A 15016-nucleotide genomic window follows, 5' to 3' on the forward strand; every position below is an offset into this window, starting at 1 on the left:
CACATTTATTTTCAAGTTACTACGCCAAAGGTGAGATGGTAATAATTTTTCCAGGGTAAACAGATAGCAAATAGCACTCCTTTAGAAAAGAAAGGCATTGAACCAAAACAGAGCAGAAAAACATGGACTAAATGATGAAGTTTGCTTAACTAAAATTGTAACTTTAATACTTTAGAATCTCTATACGTATAAAATTATGAAACAAATGTCCAACTTGATATTTCAATTAATGCTTTAAAAATACAAACAACATTTTCACAAATCCTCAGTGGAATGCAATCTTAAAAATGTTGAAAGGGAGGAGTCAGGCGGTTAAGCGAAGGTGGCGCAGAGCGCAAGGACCAGCATAAGAACACCGGTTCGAGCACTGGACTCCCCACCTGCAGGGGGTCGCTCCACAAGTGGTGAAGCAGGTCTACAGGTGTCTATCTTTCTCTCCTCCTCTCTGTCTTCCCCCTCTCCATTTCTCTCGGACCTATCCAACAACAACATCAATAACAACAATAATAACTACAACAATAAAACAAGGGCAACAAAAGAGAATAAATAAATATTTTTTTAAATGTTGAAAGGTAATTATTTTAAAACTGAATTCTATGGCCAGCCAGGATATCTGGTGTTAAAATGAAAAAGTCACATTCACACATTATACCCACACACGTTCTTTCTAAAAAAATATATATATATTACTTCAGGAGGTTCTCTAGACAGAAAAGTCACTTTCACAAATAGTGAAGTAGGGCTACATGTGTCTCTCTGTATCTTTCTCTATCTCCCCCTCCCTTCTCAATTTCTGTCTCTATCCAATAATAAGTAAAAATAAAAATAAACAGAGCATTGATCAGTTCTGGCTTACGATGGTCAGCCTGGAATTTGAATCTTGGACTTCAGAGCCTCAGGCATAAAATCTTTTAAGTCTTCTTGCAAACCACTGTGGCATCTCTCCAGCACTACAATGGAGATATATCAGATTACTTAAGACTACTCAAAAATGAAGTTGAGCAGATTACATGAAATATAGGGATAACAACCAGTATAGACGTTAATGTTAAGAACAATCTAACACGGTTATTGCTAAGGGAAAGGAACTAGTTAGAAGAGGCAGAGTAGATTTTAACTTTTCATTTTATATTACTGTAAACTTTTCAAAATCTTCTATCATTACTTCCCAAAACAATCATTAAACTCCTCATTCCTTAAACAATATAGGAAAAACACTGAAGGTCTTTACTATTTTTCTGTTTTTTCTACATCGTTATATTATATACCAGGACCACAGGCTTGAACTCAGGTCTGTGGGCATGGTAACCTGTGTGAACCTGAATGCTCTATTGCTCAGCCTCCTCCTCTTCCCTCACCTCTTTTAAGGACATCCTACTAAAGTATCTTATATGAAACACAACTAAATAGATTCAAAAACCACCCTAAATGTCCATTATAAAATGCACAGCGAGAAAGACTTGTATTTGCATTATTATTTAGTGATTTAATACTGATTTGCAAGACTAAAAGATGATAGGGAAGAATTCTACACAATTCCCAGCACCAAAGTTCTGTGTGCCCACCGCCCTCTAATGGTAACTACCCTAGCTCAGCCAAGGTCATAGACTAACTATACATGTTTTTTTTTTCAAGTTTCAATTCTCTGTATTCCATATATGAGTGAAATCATCCTGTAGTTGTCCTTCACTTCCTTAGTTCACAAAGCATAATCTGCCAGTTCCATCCATTTTGTCCCAAAGGACACATTATAAACATTTCATATTATATTTTTGCATTACAGCTATCAAAATGCATTCACCATTATTTCACTTAATACACTGAAATACTGTGAGAACATACGTTAGAGATCAATAAAATAAAAGTCCAAAACAATTAAATGATTTGTTACCCTCCCCCAAAAAAGCACAGAAAAATATGTAAATGTTATAGGTAAAAAAAATCTTTACACAACACAGGAATCTGAAAATATTTTCCAAATTTATGAAGATAATATGAAAGGAATAAAACTGAATGATACAGTCAGACACTTTGGAAAACAGTGTAACATTTTTTTAATCAAATCAAACTACACTTAGCATATAATGCTGCAGTCTTTTTTCTAGCCCAAGAAAAATAAACACACACCACATAAAGCCATGCATTCAAGTGTGTATAGCAGCTTTATTTATAAGTCAAAAAGCACACACAGCCCAGACAAGCCTATCAACTAGTAAACAGATATTTAAACTATGGCATATTGAGACAGAAAAATAGTCCTCAATAAAGAGAAGCTAACTAATGCTACATACAATATAGATAGACCTTTATAAAGTATATTATGTGAAAGAAACCAGACACAAAGAAGTATATACTGTATGACTGTACTTACATAAAGTTCTATAAAAGGAAAACTGTAAGAACAGAAGATTCACCACTGCCAGGGTTGAGGGAAGACTATACAAGGAATAAAGGAATTCTGGGGGATACAGAAATGTCCAGCACTGTGATTCTAGTATTTGTTTTACTACTGCATAAGTTTGGCAAAATTCATCAAAGTATACACTTAAAGTTGATGGATTTTATTTCACATAAATAATAACCACTAAAGCTACTTTTTTTAATTCAGTCACAACAGCTCTTAAGGATACGTATTAACCACAGACCTGCAAAATATTAAAAGCACTACTTAAGAGATCATTTTTAGCCAGGAAATATACAGGTACTTAAAAAGTCCTCAAAATGGAATAGTTCTCATCCTACTCAACTTGGCCATGTGGATGAGCTAGTTGCTTAGCAACTAATCTAAACTCTAGATTTCTAATAAACCACTTTAGTAGGTGATCTAATAGAAGACAAACTAAAGTTGACATTGAAAAGTTTTTTTTTTCCTTTAAGAAAAACACTAATAATGGACTTAAATTATCTACAGTTAGAATTAACAAGAACTACTTAATGTAGATCATAATAAAAATACGAAAATAAACACACACCCACTCACATACCCTTTTCCTCAATAGGTCTTTTACCCGCGGTTTTACTTACCTAATTTATAGGATGGCTGAATCCATGACTTTGTAGGTGAACCTTTCCTTTTTAGTGCTTTTTAAGCCCTCTCCCTGTCACTACCCAAACTGGCTTAATGTAATTGAATAGCTTCAGGTATATATTTACATACCTTTAAATGCATACCAAGTTAGATACTTTTCTAGATATTCTAAAAGGTATATAGCTCTGTATTTCAGAATCTTTGGACAATACAGAAAAATACAACATAAATTTTCTGTAACATGCATGAACACAACATACCAGAAATCAACCTTCATAACTTGATTACAAATAATTAAAGTCAAGCAGTACAATTCAGAAACCCAATATAATAAACCAATTCCTATCACATAAGTTAAATATCATTTCCCTCTGGTTGGACATACCATGTCAGTTTATTTTGTTAACAGCGTCAGAAAAAATAGCTCAAGGACACCACTAGCTGTTTAGCACACTTACCAACCAATGTTATATTCAATTTTGTTGAACACTTACCCCTCTTCTGAACCCAACCTTCTTTCACAATGGTAACATCGCTCATGGTGGCTCCTCTCTAAGCCCCCAATTTGGAGAAATGGTACTTTGTGATATCAGCTTTGGGGTTTGGATTCTCTGCTGCTGCTGCCCTTCCCACTCTCTAGTGATGACTCAGCCTGGAAGGAAGTATTGAAGAAAGAATTTCTTTTTTTTCCATTCTTGCAATTCACATAGCAATAACAAACAACTAATTCTTTGTAAATGTCTTCAACTGGCCTGACCTCACATAAAAGTCTGACTCTTCAAACTGGGGAACTTATTTATTAAATAGTTGTATAATGAATGCACTTCCCTGGTCTTGTGACAGATTGCAAATAATAATGAAACTTTTAACTTGAGGTGGCAATGAAAAATGTCTTAGGAAAACCACTATCACACAAATAATACAGGAAATTTGGGGATATGTGTTTAAGGTGAAAAGAGGCAATAATGAAAGTTAAGTGGACTAAAAGTGAATCTTCATCAATATCTAGTTTCAAAATCCCTGCAAATTCAGAAATAGATATGGGGAAGCAAACTTAAGTGTTTTCAGTTGCTGTACTTCATGTAAAACACAGTGTCTTAAAAAAACAAATTCTATGTATGCTTACTTTGCCTTTTCCCAAGAATTTTTTGGTAAATTACAATAAATAAGACATTACAAATACAGAGTCATTTTTTAACCTAAACAAAGTGAAATAAAGGTACTATGAAAGTAGTGGGGAAGTATTCAACATATGTCAAAATCCACCATAGATGGTTACATCCATTTTTCTTAGGTAATTTTCACAATAATAATACTAGTGGTATTATTAACTTCATTTTACAGACAGGAAAATGAGGCTTAAGATTTCATTATTAAGAAGCTTGCTCCATTTCTACACAACTAATGAATAATATAGTTCCTAAACCTGAACCCAGGCTGTCTGATTCCAGAAACTACATTCTTAACTCAAAATTATAGTACCTCAATACATACATATGTAATAGCCAACCCTATCTGTGACCTTGGGAGGACTATTGCAGTTGCCAGTGGAGGGAATGGGGAAACAGAACTCTGGTGGTGGCAACTGTGTGGAATTATACCCCTGTTATCACATAAATTTGTAAATCAATATTAAATCACTAATTAAAAAAAGATATGTTGGCAAAAGAAAAACAAACTATATTGCCTCAAATAAAGATAGGAGCAAGTGGCTATGGGTACAATAATAGTTATGCAAAAAAAAAAAAAGACTTTCATACCTGAGGCTTCAAAGTCCCAGATTCAGTTCCTGTACCACCATGAGTCTGTACCACCAGAACCCAGAGCTGAACAGCAACGTTCTAATATTCCTCTCTCTCCCTCTCTCTCTCTCTCTCTACCCCTCTCTATCCACCACCACCCTTGCCTTTATCTCTCTCTCTATCTCTATCTCTCTTGGAAGGAAGCAAGCAAAAGCAGCCAGGGCAAAAGCCTGGGAGAGAGCATAGCAAGTAGATTTGGGATGCATGAGGTCCCAAGTACAACTATGGCACTGCATATGCTAGAGTGATGGGTATTGTCTCATGCAATCTGTCTCCCAATTAATAAATAATATTTAAAAGAAAGAAACTAGAATAAAAGTTTATTTGTGGAAAAACAGGACACATATTTAGCACAAAGTTCTCAGGAAGCAATGTAAATAAGGAACCCTAACAGCTTCATTATCTAAAGTATCCATAAATACTTATTTTTGCTGTCACAGGAGCATCGCTACTCAGTTAACTTTTTCAGATACTGAGACAGTAAGACAGAGACGGGGAAAGATTCCACAGTCCCAAGTTTCTTGTGACAGAGTTAGATCCTAGGTCCTGTGCATAACAAAGCAGGCTCCTTATACAGGTTATCTACTGTGCCCACCCTCTACAAATACTAAAAAAAAAAAAAAAAAGCTTCTCAAAGAATACAGTTCATGCATCTAGAAGGTGATGCAGTGGATAAAGCAGTGGACTCTCAAGTATGAAGTCACAAGTTTGATTCCCCACTATCACATGTGCCAGACTGATGCTCTCTCTAAGTCCATGTTCTGTTTTCTATGTTCGTTCTCTCTCTCTCTCTCTCAATCTCTCTCTCTCTCTCTCTCCCTCCCTCCCATCTTCCCTCTCTCCCTCTTCTTCTCCCTCTCCCTCTCCCTCTTTTAAAAAGAAAAAAGAATAATTTATCAGTTCACAATCACAATCAATCAGAGTTCATCCTGGGATAAAAATCTGCATATCCCATGGATCTTTACATGTTATAAACAAAATTTACTCACTGAATAAACAAAAACTAAGTAAATCGGCATTAAAGAATACAGGGGGTCAATCAATAGCACAGCCAGAAAGCACAGTTAACAGGTAAAAGGGTTCAAAGCCCCCAACCCCCACTAACAGATGGAAAACTTCACAGGCAGTAGAGCAGCACTGCAGGTGCCTCTCCTCTCTAAGTCTACCTCTCTTTTATTCCCTCACTATTCCCCTAGTTTTCACTCTCTATCAAAGAAAAATGAAAAATGATGCCAAGAACAGTAGAGTTGCCATGCAGGCACTGAGCCCCAATGATAAAGCTAGTGGGGGTGGGGGGAAGATTAGTAAGTAAAAATTTTAAATAAACAAAATATGAAGAATACAAACATTTGGGGGAGGGGGCTAGCAGGTGTCTCATGCAATGGAGCACACACATTACTACGCATAAAAACTTGTTTGAGCCCTAGGTCACCAAATGGGAGCACCTGCAAGGGGGAAGCTTCAGGAGTAGTGGAACAGTGCTAAAGTATCTCCCTTTCTCTCTATGTCTCTCTCCCTCTCTTTTTCTCACCCTCTATCAAAAAGAAAAAAGAAAAAAATAGCCTCCCAGAATGGTGGCGTAGTGCAGATAATGAAGCCCAGTGATAATCCTAGTGACAAAATACTACTACTACTACCACTACTACTACTACTACTACAGTACAAAGATTTCAACTTGGTTAATATAAATTTCTATAGAACTCAACATGGTCAAAAGGCTATATAATGCAAAACTAGATAACTGAGATGATTAACTCCACTACGTAATAATTTATAAGGAAGCTAAATACTGGAGGTGCAGTATAGAATAATGTCTTTGTCAGAGCTGCACAGAACATCATCTCTCTGGCAATACTGCCCAAGGAACCTCACATCTAGTAAAGCCATTCTCAATTTGAATATAAAATTATATAATCTGAGTAAAAGAAAATTCATTTTAATATTCTTTAAAACATAAAGATTAGGGATCAAAATTTATTAATAACAAAAAGGTTTACCCAATAAATTTACATATTTACATAAAATACTTTCTTTCCTATTACTACAACCTGAATTGCCATTATAAAGAGCAGTAGAAAAGTACTCAAAACTGACTTAATTTGTAAGTGGACATTTCTTTTTCAAAGTCTTAAGGCTGAAAGTCACTTTCATTTTACAGATGAAGAAACAAGAGGTCAAGACAAAGGAAGTGATAGATCCAGGGTCACACAGCTACTTTATTTTGAAACAAGCAAGAACAGGACCTGGCATATGTTCTGCCCAATAGCACCAAAAAAAAAAAATCAGAACCCAAAATTTAGTAAATTTGGTTTTATAATAAAATTACTTCAGAAAAGTAGATTTTAAAGGTTTTTTTATCATATTAATGATTTAATAATGGTTTACAAGGTCTAATACTACAAGAGCATAGTTCCGTATCATACCTACCACCACAGTTCTGACACACACACACCAGCCTCTCTGTAAGGATAAATCATCACAGTTTAATCTTAAGAGACAGTTTGGATGCTTTTTTTTTCAAGTTCAGTGAACAAATTAATTTTTATTATCAACAGAATAAGTGAATAGTATCATTTGTTTATAAGAATAATGCTACTGACTCTTAAGCAACTAACTATATACTTTGATTTATCTTTCCTATAGTAGCAATACTTTTGAACCACATCTTTTGCCACTTAGTGTTCTACATTACTAAAATAAAAAAAAAAAACATGCAAAATGATAAGTGGGACTTAAAAGGTTTATGATGATTCCTAAGGTCGATCAAATTTTATCTCCTCCTACATTATTCTTTTAGAATTGTTTTCACATTATCATGCATGAGGATGCAGGTTCAAGTCCCTACTTCCCACCTGAAGGGAATAAGCTTCAGGAGTAGTAAGCTTCAGGAGTAGTAGTGTCTATCCTTCTCTCTCCCTCCCTCCTCCCTCCTCCCCTCTCAATTTCTCTCTATCCTGTGAAATAAAATAAAAAGGGGAGAGGAAGGAAAAAAACAACAACAACTACCACCAGGAGCAGTGGACTTGTAGTGCCAGCACTGAGTCCCAGCAATTACTACCCTGGTGCAATAAAAAAACAAATACATTTTTGTTCTACCCAATGAACAATGTATTGCTTTAAACATTTCATTGCTTGATAATCTAGTTTTTCCCATTCTCATAAAAAAAGTTCCTCACAAAATTATTGGCAGTTTGAACTTAGAATTTATATAAAGCAGTTATATTAGAGGTCCTTTCATTCAGAACTATTTGAGAATTTTATAGTAATAACTGCATTTGAATGTCATTTTATAACCTATAAAACATCTTCACATCCTTTATCCTCATCAGTAAAGCAACTTGAATGTGTGTGGTCTACGCGAGATATCCAACAAATAAAGAAGGAGTGAATGAATAAAAGGAGTACAGATGCAGCTTTGGATAACTAATGAAGAATAGACCAAACAAACTAGCCCTGTAAGTCAACAGATATTTAAACCATTCAAAGTTGTTCTTAGTCATTATACTGGACTGTTGAAAAAGTCATGAAGTATTTTTTCTACGAAAAAGTGCATCATGACTTTTCCGACAACCCAAAAGAATTACCTATATGAACAACTAAAATTATAATAAATATTATTCCATATTCATTTAAATGTTTCCTCTAAGTCTCTACTAATTGTAAAGACCAGCACACATTAAAATTGCTCCTTTTTTGTGGGCTGGGCGATAGCTCAGCGGGCAAAGCACAAGGAACAGCATAAGGATACTGGTTCAAGTGTGTGTCTCCCCACCCCTCGGTTGCTTCACAAACTGTGAAGCAGGTCTGCAGGCATCTTTCTCTCCCCCTCTCTGTTGCCCCTCCCCTCTCAATTTCTCTCTGACCCATTGAACAACAACAACAGTAATAACAACAATAAACAACAGGGCAACAAAAGGGAAAAAATGACCTCCAGGAGCAGTGGATTAATAGTGTAGGCACCAAGCCCCAGCAATAACCCTGGAAGCCAAATATAATAAATACTCTTTTTTCACTCTTCTAATACTTATGTTTAGATGATCAAGTTTCAACTCCTAAGTTAAACACCAACATTACCCAAAATTTCCTTTTTTTTTTCATTATTTTATTCTAATAGGAGAGACAAAGACAGAAAGGGGGGACAGGTGGTAGCACACCCAGTTAAGTGTACATACTACAAAGCACAAGGGCCCTCTCAAAGATCGGGGTTTGAGCCCCAGCTCCCCACCTCCTCTGGGGAGACACTTCTCAAGCAGAGAATCAGGTCTGCAGGTGTCTTTCTCTCCCTAACTATCTCCTCCTTCCCTCTCAATTTCTCTCTGTGGATCCAATAAAATGGGGGGGGGGGGAATTGGCTGCCAGGAGCAGTGGATTCATAGTGCTTCCACTGAGCCACAGTGATAACCCTGGAGGCAAAGAAAAACAAAACAAAACAAAACAAAACAAGAGAAGGGATGGGAAAGGAAAGGATGGGGAGGGGAGGGGAGGGATGGGGGAGGGGACAGGGGAGGGGAGGGGAGGGGAAGGGGAGGGGAGGGGAAGGGGAGGGGGAAGGGGAGGGGAGGGGGAGGGGAGGGGAGGGGAGGGGAGGGGAGGGGAGGGGCCAGATCACTGATCAGCTTTGGCTGGTGCAGGTCTGAACCTGAGACTTCAGGGCTTCAGGCATGAAAGAAAGGGAGGGAGGAATAGAAGGAAGGATGGACAGAAAAAAATGGTAGTTTTTACTGAAATATGTAACAACTGTTTTTTTCTGGTTGTTTGTTTTGTTTTGGCCATTGTGCCAGGGCTTCACCACTCCAGGATGAATTTTTTTTTTAAATAGAGAAATTGAGACAGAGGCAGAAAAAAAGAGTAAGAGAGACCACAGAACCAAAGCTTCTTCCAATGCAGTGAAGCCAGAGCTGCAAACTAGGTCAACCATACACAGCAGGGCACTATCCAAATCTGCTGACTAACTCATATGGCAACTTTAAAAATATATGTATTTGCTTATCTATAGCAATCCACCATTCAATTTTAAATAATAAGTAAATTTCTTTACACATTATCAGTATACACACATTCATTTAATATACATATACTCACTCAGTCAATAAACACAAACTGTCCACTCAGTGACAGACAACAGTAAGTACACAATGGCACAAAACATGTAAAAAATCTTTTCCAAATACATATTTTTTATCAAATTACTTTCATAGGAATCACTTCATTTGACGGGATGCATTGGATCGACCTTCCCGTGGTGCATCCCGTGAGTACCCATTCATTGGGGAAACTGACGATCCTTCCTAGCCGACTGAATCCACATGGATCCCAGTCACTTTCAAAGCCAGCAACAAGCAGCTCCTGACAGCTTTCAACCTGACGCTGTTGACTGGCTACGGAAGAAGGACAAACGCTAGAAGAAGAACTTCATTTGACTCTAAAAGGGGGGCCCAAGGGTGGCACACTGGCTAAGCGCATGTTACAGTGTGCAAGGATTCAGGTTCAAGTTTTCCCCCCACCTACAGGGGGAAAGCTTCATGAGTGACTAAGCAATGCTGCAGGTGTCTGTCTCTCTCCATCTCTACTTCTCTCTCCCCCTTCCATTTCTCTGTCTCTATCCAGTAATAAAAATAAAAATAGAGGGGGTCAGGCGGTAGCGCTGCCAGCTGAGTGCACATGGCGCTAAGTGCAAGGACCAGCCTAAGGATCCTGGTTCAAGCCCTGGGCTCCCCACCTACAGAGGAGTCGCTTCACAAGTGGTGAAGCAGGTCTGCAGGTGTCTATCTTTCTCTCCCCCTCTGTCTTCCCTTCCTCTCTCCATTTCTCTCTGTTCTATCCAACAACAAGTGACAACAACAACAATAACCACAACAAGGCTACAATGGCAAGGGCAAAAGGGGAAGGGAAAAAAATGGCCTCCAGGAGCAGTGGATTCATGGTGCAGGCATTGAGCTCCAGCAATAACCCTGGAGGCAAAAATTAATTAATTAATTAATTAATTAATTAAATCTGTACAGTAGCTACTGCATCTACAATTCTGAACCTAGGAAAACAGTGACAAACCAGAAATGGTGACATTTTTCTGCAGCTGCCACACCAGATTAGTGAGGAGCAACAAGAATTCAATTCAGGACTTCTCTATCAGCTTGATAAACTTTCTACTAAGTAATACAATATGAACTCTCAGAAGTATGTCCAACACTTGTGAAGAGTTTTATTTTCCATATCAAATTATCTTTCATAAGTCCATGATTATAATGTAAGACTAAAACTACACTGACAAAGTTAAAAAGCACCCCAGCAATTTTTCTTTTACAAATAACTATAAAATTCATAGATTAATGATTCCCTACATACTAATTTCTAAACTATACAATGTAGCGATAGTTCTATAATACAACTTTCTCAAAACTATAAAGGTACAGTTAATATTATGAAGCCTGCACTTACTATATACATATTCTTTATATTTTAAATATGCTAGCTAAAATGAAGTAATGAAAAACTGCCAGTGTTCACATACAATATGTCACTACTCTGAAATACAAACTAATGATAGCCAAAGTGATATATATATGTATATATATATATATATATATATATATATATTTTTTTTTTTTTTTTTTACCAGGGCACTGCTCAGCTCAGGCTTACTGTTGTGTAGGGATTGAACCTGGGCTTTGGAGCCTCAGGCTGTAGAATCTCTTTGCATAACCATTATGCTATCTAATTCTACAGTGCTTACTGATAACAAGAAATAGATGAAACTAATGTTTGCTATACTCATTGTAAAAGCCTACATAAAAATTTTCAAAAGATTTGAGAAAAAGTAAAAATACTTAAATGGAAGGGAAATTCAATGTGATTTGCTCTTCACTTAAATAATGAAGTCAATCTTTTTCTTCCAAGAACTGTTACCCTCTTAAAAAAAAAAAAAATGTATGGGCCAGGCAGTGTGTGCCAGTGTGCACACATTACCATGCACAAAGACCTGGACTCAAATTCCCAGCTTCACCAGTCAAGCAATATTTCACCTCTTTCTTGCTCCCTACCTTCCCCTCCCCCACTCAGTTTCTCTCTCTCCTAGCAAATAAAGAAAATAATTATACGGAGAAGTGAGTCAAAAAGAGAACTAGGACATCATTCTGGCAATCTGGTGTTGGGAACTGAACTGGGGGATTTACATTTTTCAAGTCCTGTGTCCTAACAGGGTGTAACATTCTCAGCAGCTCAAATACTTTTAATGACATGGCATGGGAATCCTGACACAACTGAACTTATGTTTAAGAGCACCTAATTCGAAGCCAAGGACCCACACAAGGATCCAGTTTGAGCCCCTGGGTCCCCACTGGGGGGAGGGGGGGGGCGCTTCACAAAAGGTGAAGCAGATCTGCAGGTGTCTATCTTTCTCTCTCCCTCTGGATCTTCCCCTCACCTCTCAATTTCTCTGTTATATCAAAAAAATGGCCACAGAGTAGTGGATTCATAGTGCAGCCATAAGCCCCAGTGATAAACCCCGGGGTGGGGGTGACTGGATGGGGGCCAGGTGGTAGTGCAACAGGTAAAAGTACACAAGTTACCACGAGTGAGGACCCAGGTTCAAGACTTGGGACCCCACCTGCAGAGGTTTCACAAACAGTGGAGCAGGCTATATATCAATCTCTCACCCTGCTTCTGTCTCTATCTTAATTAAAAATAAAATATAAATATAAAAAATGAAAAAAGAGAAGTAAGACACACAAACTGTATTTTGGAAATCTTCAGAAAACATTAATATTTAATAAATTTTCTTTAAACAGTGTACCTCTAGCAAATTCATATTATGGGAAAACAAATAAGCATAGGCAAGACTTTTAACTGTCACACAAATTGCAAATTCTTAAAAATTAATTTGACAAACTTTGAATATATACACATGTAAATATATATATATATTTTTTAAAGCATGACATGCCTATCTAAATGTCATTTCTGCCATCACACCCATAATTACAGAAATAAAAATTCAACATGCCATGGATAATGCATCTAATGTTCTGAGTTTAAACAACTAAATAAACTGAATTTTGGGTAACTGGTTGAATTTTGGATAACTGGATTATTTAGCTCACCTAAACCACTGAACAAATACTGAAAAATTAATCTCTTACATTCTCATATAAAGAACAGCTTGTCTCTATGTGAAGGCAGCCATAACAGGCTGAGGGTTGCTATTAAAGTTTCTGTTGCACAACTGGTCTTATTTTTCCAATATATGCAAAAACCCTCTCTACAGTCTTCCCTCTTGAGGGCTCTCCCTGATTATTAAAAAAATTAATCCACACAATATACACAAAATGTGTGTGACACATGGTTCATTAAATGTCAAGAATTGACTTCATAGATTCTTCACAGATTAAACTGAGGACAAACCAGTAAGCATGGAATCCTATACAAAAGTTCATCACAATGCTGTTTGGGGGTTGGAGAGGGAGTCATCTGGTGACCACACATGTTATAATGTGCAAGGACTCAGGTTCAAGCCCCTGGTCCCCATTGGCTGGGGGGAAATCTTGACAAGCCTTAAAGTAGTGCTGCAGGTCTCTCTCTCTCTCCTGTCATAAAAATGAAAGTTATAACATTACATATAGTTCTCTAGTTCTTCCAGAGCTAATACAAATGAGTCTTCAAGGCCAAGTCCACAAAGCATATGTATCTTTTATAAATTGCATCATAAATAACAATATTTCAATTATATATAGTCCTACCTATTCTCAATTGGGAGGTAAAAAAACATTCAAATATTAATTACACTTAAAACTAAGACTAAACACTAATATTAGCAAAATATCATCTTCTTCCCCTCCAATCCTCTAACCCCCAAAGTATACTCAGAGCCTTTCTTAATATAAGGGAAAAATTTTCATTTGAAAGTCCTCTAGTAACTTTTAGCAGCTTTTTTCCCTCCTTTTCTCTAAATTATAGTAAAATGTACCCATTTAGAAATGTGAAGTATGGAGCTGGGGGTGGCACACCGGGTTGAGCACACGTTACAAAATGCAAGGACCCAAGTTAAAGCCTCCAGTCGCTACCTGCAATGGGAAAGCTTCATGAGTGGTGAAGCAGGTCTGCAGGTATCTCTCTGTCTCTCTCTTTTAAGTTTTATTTACTATTGGATAGAGACAGAGAGGAATTGAAAGGGGAGGGGGAGATAGTGAGTAAGAGAGACAAAGAGATACCTGCAACCCTGCTTCACCACTCGTGAAGCTTCCCCTCTATAGACGGGGAGTAGGGGCTTGAACCTGTGCACTGTAATGTGTGTGCTTAACCAGGTGCGCCACTGCCTCCCCCCCCCCCTTATCTCCCTGTCTTCTCGATTTCTGGCTGTATCTACTCAATAAAGATAATAAAATGTTTTTTAAATGTGAAATATCCGCAGTTGTCAAAGAGTACCGAATTAAAAAAAGAACTGAAAAGCAAATCTACAAATGAAAAACAGACATTTATTATCTATAGACTAAAGATTATCTAAAAAAACATCTATTTACTTAGAATATGCTGATTTTTATGCTACAATAAAATATGTAAGCATCTGAAGTATTTAAGTACTTCAAATAACTGACATGAAAAGAATGATTTTTTTTTACTGTATTATTTTATGTGGATATGTACATTATTGAGAAATAGCACTGTCACTATAAACTCCATAATTTGAAAAATCAAGTTAGGGAAACACTTGTGGAAAAAGTTTTTCAAAAATTGATAAAGTTATGAGATATATATTGAGGACTACTACTATGTAATCAAAAAAGATGAGATGGTATTATTTCAAACAAAACTGATGGAACTGGAAATGATTATGCCAAGTGGAGTAAGTAAAGATGTGATGGACAACTATGAGATGGTTTCACTCACATGTGGCATATCGATGACTAAAATAAATGAACTTGCAAAAGAGAAATGGCAACCAAACTGTCCTTGAAACTTCGTGAGAATCACAGTGGCTCTGGGGGTTAGAGAACTTTGCTGGGGGTTATGGTGACGCACACACACCATGTGGAGCTGTGAAATAATGCCCCTGGAATCGCATTATTTTGTAAAACATTGTTAAATAACTAATAAAAATGAAAAATAGAAAAGTTAAAAATGAAGTTTTTCAATGGCAGAACAAGTGTTTTCTCACAGGAAAATCACTTTCAAGTATATAGTTCAAACTTTTGCA

General features: G+C 36.9%; 1 protein-coding gene across 4 annotated transcripts in view; it reads right to left on the reverse strand.

The window, feature by feature from the left end:
• AKT3 (AKT serine/threonine kinase 3) overlaps positions 1–15016 on the reverse strand; it is a 318339-nt gene that overhangs the window by 300097 nt on the left and 3226 nt on the right. For 2 of the 4 annotated variants that reach the window (XM_060192061.1, XM_060192060.1), the window contains exon 2: positions 3523–3680. The exons of 1 other annotated variant lie outside the window; for it this stretch is intronic. In XM_060192061.1, coding sequence (XP_060048044.1) covers positions 3523–3568 — 46 coding nt within the window. In that variant the 5' untranslated portion in view covers positions 3569–3680. Of the gene's footprint in view, positions 1–3522; positions 3681–15016 lie in introns of those variants that run through there. One more of the 4 variants, XM_060192063.1, reaches the window with a different exon arrangement.

Source organism: Erinaceus europaeus, chromosome 6 (genome assembly GCF_950295315.1).
Source record: "Erinaceus europaeus chromosome 6, mEriEur2.1, whole genome shotgun sequence".
Lineage (NCBI taxonomy): Eukaryota > Metazoa > Chordata > Mammalia > Eulipotyphla > Erinaceidae > Erinaceus > Erinaceus europaeus.